At 35.6% G+C, this 4,573-nt stretch overlaps 1 protein-coding gene across 2 annotated transcripts in view; it reads left to right on the top strand.

Annotated features, from left to right (window-relative positions):
* Nucleotides 1-4,240, top strand: part of UHRF1BP1L (UHRF1 binding protein 1 like) — a 111,084-nt gene extending 106,844 nt beyond the window's left edge. For both annotated transcript variants that reach the window (XM_023184422.2, XM_023184505.2), the window contains 2 exons: nt 1,460-1,656; nt 3,539-4,240. In XM_023184422.2, the coding sequence (XP_023040190.1) occupies nt 1,460-1,656; nt 3,539-3,658 (317 nt within the window). In that variant the 3' untranslated portion in view covers nt 3,659-4,240. The remainder of the gene's footprint in view (nt 1-1,459; nt 1,657-3,538) is intronic.
* Nucleotides 4,241-4,573: the final 333 nt, after the last annotated feature.

The following is a 4,573-nucleotide window of genomic DNA, read 5'->3' as shown; positions in this document are numbered from 1 at the left end:
CCCAGCTAGTTTTTTGTATTTTTTAGTAGAGATGGGGTTTCACTGTGTTAGCCAGGATGGTCTCGATCTCCTGACCTCGTGATCCACCCGTCTCGGCCTCCCAAAGTGCTGGGATTACAGGCTTGAGCCACTGCGCCCGGCCTGGATGATAGATATATTTGCATTCCTGGGATAAATCCCAGTTGACCATGCTTTATAGTTATGTTTGTATGTTGCTGGGTTCAGTTTACCAACATTTTGTTGATGATTATGTCCATATTCATCAGCATATTGGTCTTAGTGTTCTTGTGTGTTTTTTGTTTGTTTGTTTGTTTGTTTGTTTTTGTCTAGATTTGATATCAGGGTAATACTGCCTTCATAGAAAGTTTGGGAATGCTCCTTCTGTTTTTTGGAAGAGTTTTTAAAGATTTGATATTATTCTTTAAATGTTTGATAGAATTCTCCAGTGAAGCCACCTGGGCCTGGGCTTTTCTTTGTGGGTAGTTTTATAATTACTGATTGCCTCTCTCAGCTATAGGTCTGTTGACATTGTCTTCTTGAGTATTTGGATAGTTACTGTCTTTCTAAGAATTTGTCTATTTCATCTAAGTTACATAGTTGTTTTTGTTGTTGTTTTTGAGACGGAGTCTGCATGATCTCAGCTCACAGCAACCTCCGCCTCCCGGGTTCAAGCAATTCTTCTGCCTCAGCCTCCTGAGTAGCTGGGACTACAGGTGTGCACCACCATGCCTGGCTCGTTTTTGTATTTTTAGTAGAGACGGGTTTCACCATGTTGGCCAGGCTGGTCTCGAACTCCTGACCTCAGGTGATCCACCCGTCTCGGCCTCCCAAAGTGCTGGGATTACAGGTTCCAGGCTTAAGTTACATAATTTTTTTTATTTCTTATTTTTATTTTTATAGAGACAGGTGTTGCTACATTGCCCAGGCTGGTCTGCAAATCCTGGCCTCAAGCAGTTCTCCCAACTAGGCCTCCCAAAGTGCTGGGATTACAGGCATGAGCCACTGTGCCTGCCCTAAGTTATCTAATTATTGACATACTGTTGTTTATAGTATTCCTTTGTGGTATTTTATTTCTGTAAAGTGGGTAGTAATGTCACTTCTTTTGTTTCAGATTCTAGTAATATCTTTTCCTTGATCAATCTAACTAAAAGTTTATTAATCTAATAATAAGCCTTTAAATTAAATCTATTAAATCAACCTTTAGTATAAAAACATAATTATGTAATTAACTTAGATGAAGTTGACAAATTCTTAGGAAGAATTCTTAGGAAGAAATGTTTATTTAGTTGATCTTTTCAGAGAATAATCTTTTGGTTTTATTGGTTGTTCTGTCTCATACTGCTATCCTCATACTAATATATATAGATACTTAGCTTTAAATTAGATTTTCACAATTGAACTTTTAAAGATTTATCAAGTATTTGGAAATGTTATCTGAGCATGTTACTTGTTTGATCAGATTCTCACATGCTTAACACTGGAAATGATTTGAAAGAAAATGTCATAAGCGATTCAGTGCTGCTGACCAGTGGAAAGTATGATCTGAAGAAACAGCGCAGTGTCGTCACTCAAGCCACTCAGACAAGCCCAGAGGTTCCTTGGCCTTCTCAGTCAGCTAACTTTCCTGAGTTCTCCTTTGACTTCACTAGGGAACAGGTAATGGGAAACCTAATTCAGATTCAGCTTCAGCAATTAAATAACTAAGTATTAAGATACTAATAGTTAAACATTGTTTACTTATTTTATTAAAATGTACTGAGTGCTTGTTATTATGCCCAGGTGCTTTGCTAGGTGCTATGGTTAGAGTGTTGAGCAAAATAAAGAAAAAATTAATACCTTCTGCCTTCCTCCAGTGCTCTCAGTATTTTTGTGATTTTTCCTTGTAGATTCTTTTTTATTTGAAAAAATTTATATTCAAGTATACATACTATATAATTTTACTTAATTGTTTAACAAAATTTTTTCATATTGCTATATTTGCTTAATTTTTTTAAATGGCTGAGTAATATGGTTTTGGGTGTGCTATCATTTCTGAAACTTCCTATAAACATTTATTAACATTCAAGTTGCTTTTTATTTTATTTTATTTTATTTTTTGGCCATTATAAAGAAACAACATGTTCAGCAGAGTTTTAATCTGTATGATGGAACCATAGAATGAGTTAATGCATCTGTTCAATGAGGATTTATTCAATGCCAGCTCTGAGCTAGGGATATAGAATTGAGCAGTGGATGATCCCTGACTATTGAAGAACTCAAAGTCTAGTGGGACGAGAGTGTTCAGTTGGTAGTCACAACATACTGTGTCAGATGCTATACTACAGTTGAAGAGAAGTATAGGAAACTACCTCACTTGGTCTATAAGGCAAGAATTCTTAAGCTAGATCTAGAAGAAGTTTGAGAACTATTTGAAATTAACTGCATATATTTTAATGTATCTATGTAATGCAGAAAGTTCTTAGTTTTATCATATCCCCATACTTAGGAATGGCTGTATTTGCTCCAATATATTTGCTCTAATATAGCCATTCCTAATTATGAGGGAATGGCTCTAAGAGGATAAAATACTTGAACTAAGTCTTAAAAGGGTGGTGGGGGAGACGTAAGAGACGTATTGGCCATCTAGATGAAAATGTCTGGCCAGGCGCAGTGACTCACGCCTGTAATTCTAGCACTTTGGGAAGCCAAAGCAGGCAGATCACCTGAGGTTGAGAGTTCGAGACCAGCTTGACCAACATGGAGAAACCCTGTCCCTACTAAAAATACGAATATTAGCCGGGCATGGTGGCGCATGCCTGTAATGCCAGCTACTCAGGAAGCTGAGAGGCAGGAGAATCACTTGAACCCAGGAGGCAGAGGCTGCAGTGAGCTGAGATTGCGCCATTGCACTCCAGCCTGGGCAACAAGAGTGAAACTCCATCTCAAAAGAAAAAAAAAGAAAATGTCTGATGACACATTCAGAATTTGAGTCTGGGGCTCAGGAGAGAAGTTTGTGCTAGATGAGTCTATTTATGATAGTTGGAGCCATGAGAGATAAGATCATCCAAGAAAGTGACTCAGGACAAGAGAAGACGACCAAGCAATGGAACTAACAGAATGTCAAATTTTAAGACTTCTTAAAAAGTAGAAGAAAAGATGAAAACCTTTCAGGTTGAAGGGGATATATGAAATAGTTGTGGCATAAAAGCCAAAAAAGGAGAGAGGCTGAGAAAGTAGGGGTCTAAATGTCTGAATGTCTAGAGCCATAGAGAAGTCCAGGAAAATTCATATGAAATGAAGTCACTATTAGACTTGGAAATTAGGAGTTAGTGTTTTGTATTGCTGGGTCAAAACATGGGAACATTTTTTAAGTGCTTGATGTACATTTCCAAATATTGTCTCAAAGCAATTTTCGGCTTAAGTGCACTCTTATCAGCATTGGGCATTTTTACCATCCCAAGTGTCACACCTTTGGATACTATATAAATAGTCTGTATTTCCTGAAATGATTAAATTATTTTATCCACCCCCCCCACCCCACCCCCATTTATCATTTCAGCTCATGGAAGAGAATGAATCTCTTAAACAGGAACTGGCTAAAGCTAAAATGGCTCTTGCAGAGGCTCACTTGGAAAAAGATGCTCTTCTTCATCATATAAAGAAGATGACAGTTGAATAGCAGGAGTGGCAGTCAAAACTGAAATTATAGCTCTGGAGTAGGAAGGTTATATTTATAATGTGGATGTTACCAGTTAGGGGAAGAGTTTTATTTTCATGAAAAGACAATAAAGCAAAATGGAATGTGATGAAGTGATGACCATTTCAAAGCCAGTTTAGAAAGTATTAGGTACGGGCATTACAATCTTTTGGTTGTTTTGTGTTTTGGGGCTTAGCCCTCTTTTAAACTGTTGTGATCTAGGGAAGTCAACACATAGTGTAAAATAATTACATGTCTATTGAAAAGAAGATGTCATTTCCTAATTTTGATGTCTCATTGTAGGCATTTTTTTAAATGAAAAAGGAAAACCTCTTGCGTTCACACAGATTGCTGAATTGATTTCTCAATACTTGTTAATAATTTACTATTATTTACAAAGATTCAAATGCTTTTATGACTAATGTAAAATGAAAAGAGGCTTACATTTTAAATGTTATTAAAATTATGTACTTATATCTATAATTTAATTACTGTAAAAAGTCCAATCACATTAATAAATTATATAATTAATGGGTTTGGAAAATCATCAGCCTACTGAACTTATAAAATATCTTGAAAATGTGAAAAAAATCATTTTAAATAATGGGTACGTTGTAGAAGTGGAATAATTTTCAACAAAAAGATGGTACAAGTGTAAAAGTAAAAAGCACAAACTGTACAAAAGCAAAATATTAGAGTATATGACCAAGTGATTTAAAAAGCATTACTTGTACATTCCTTTAAACATTTGTTGTTAGAAGTAAAATAGTAATTTATCCTGCTAAATTTGGCACCATTTGTAACTATAAAAATTTTGATTAATACTATTTATATTAATTTCTTTACCTTCATTTTTCTCTGGAAGAAGTTGTTTTTGGAAAATTTTTTTTCCTTGCA

This window comes from Piliocolobus tephrosceles, chromosome 10 (genome assembly GCF_002776525.5).
Source record: "Piliocolobus tephrosceles isolate RC106 chromosome 10, ASM277652v3, whole genome shotgun sequence".
Lineage (NCBI taxonomy): Eukaryota > Metazoa > Chordata > Mammalia > Primates > Cercopithecidae > Piliocolobus > Piliocolobus tephrosceles.
This window is presented reverse-complemented; position numbering and strand designations above follow the sequence as displayed.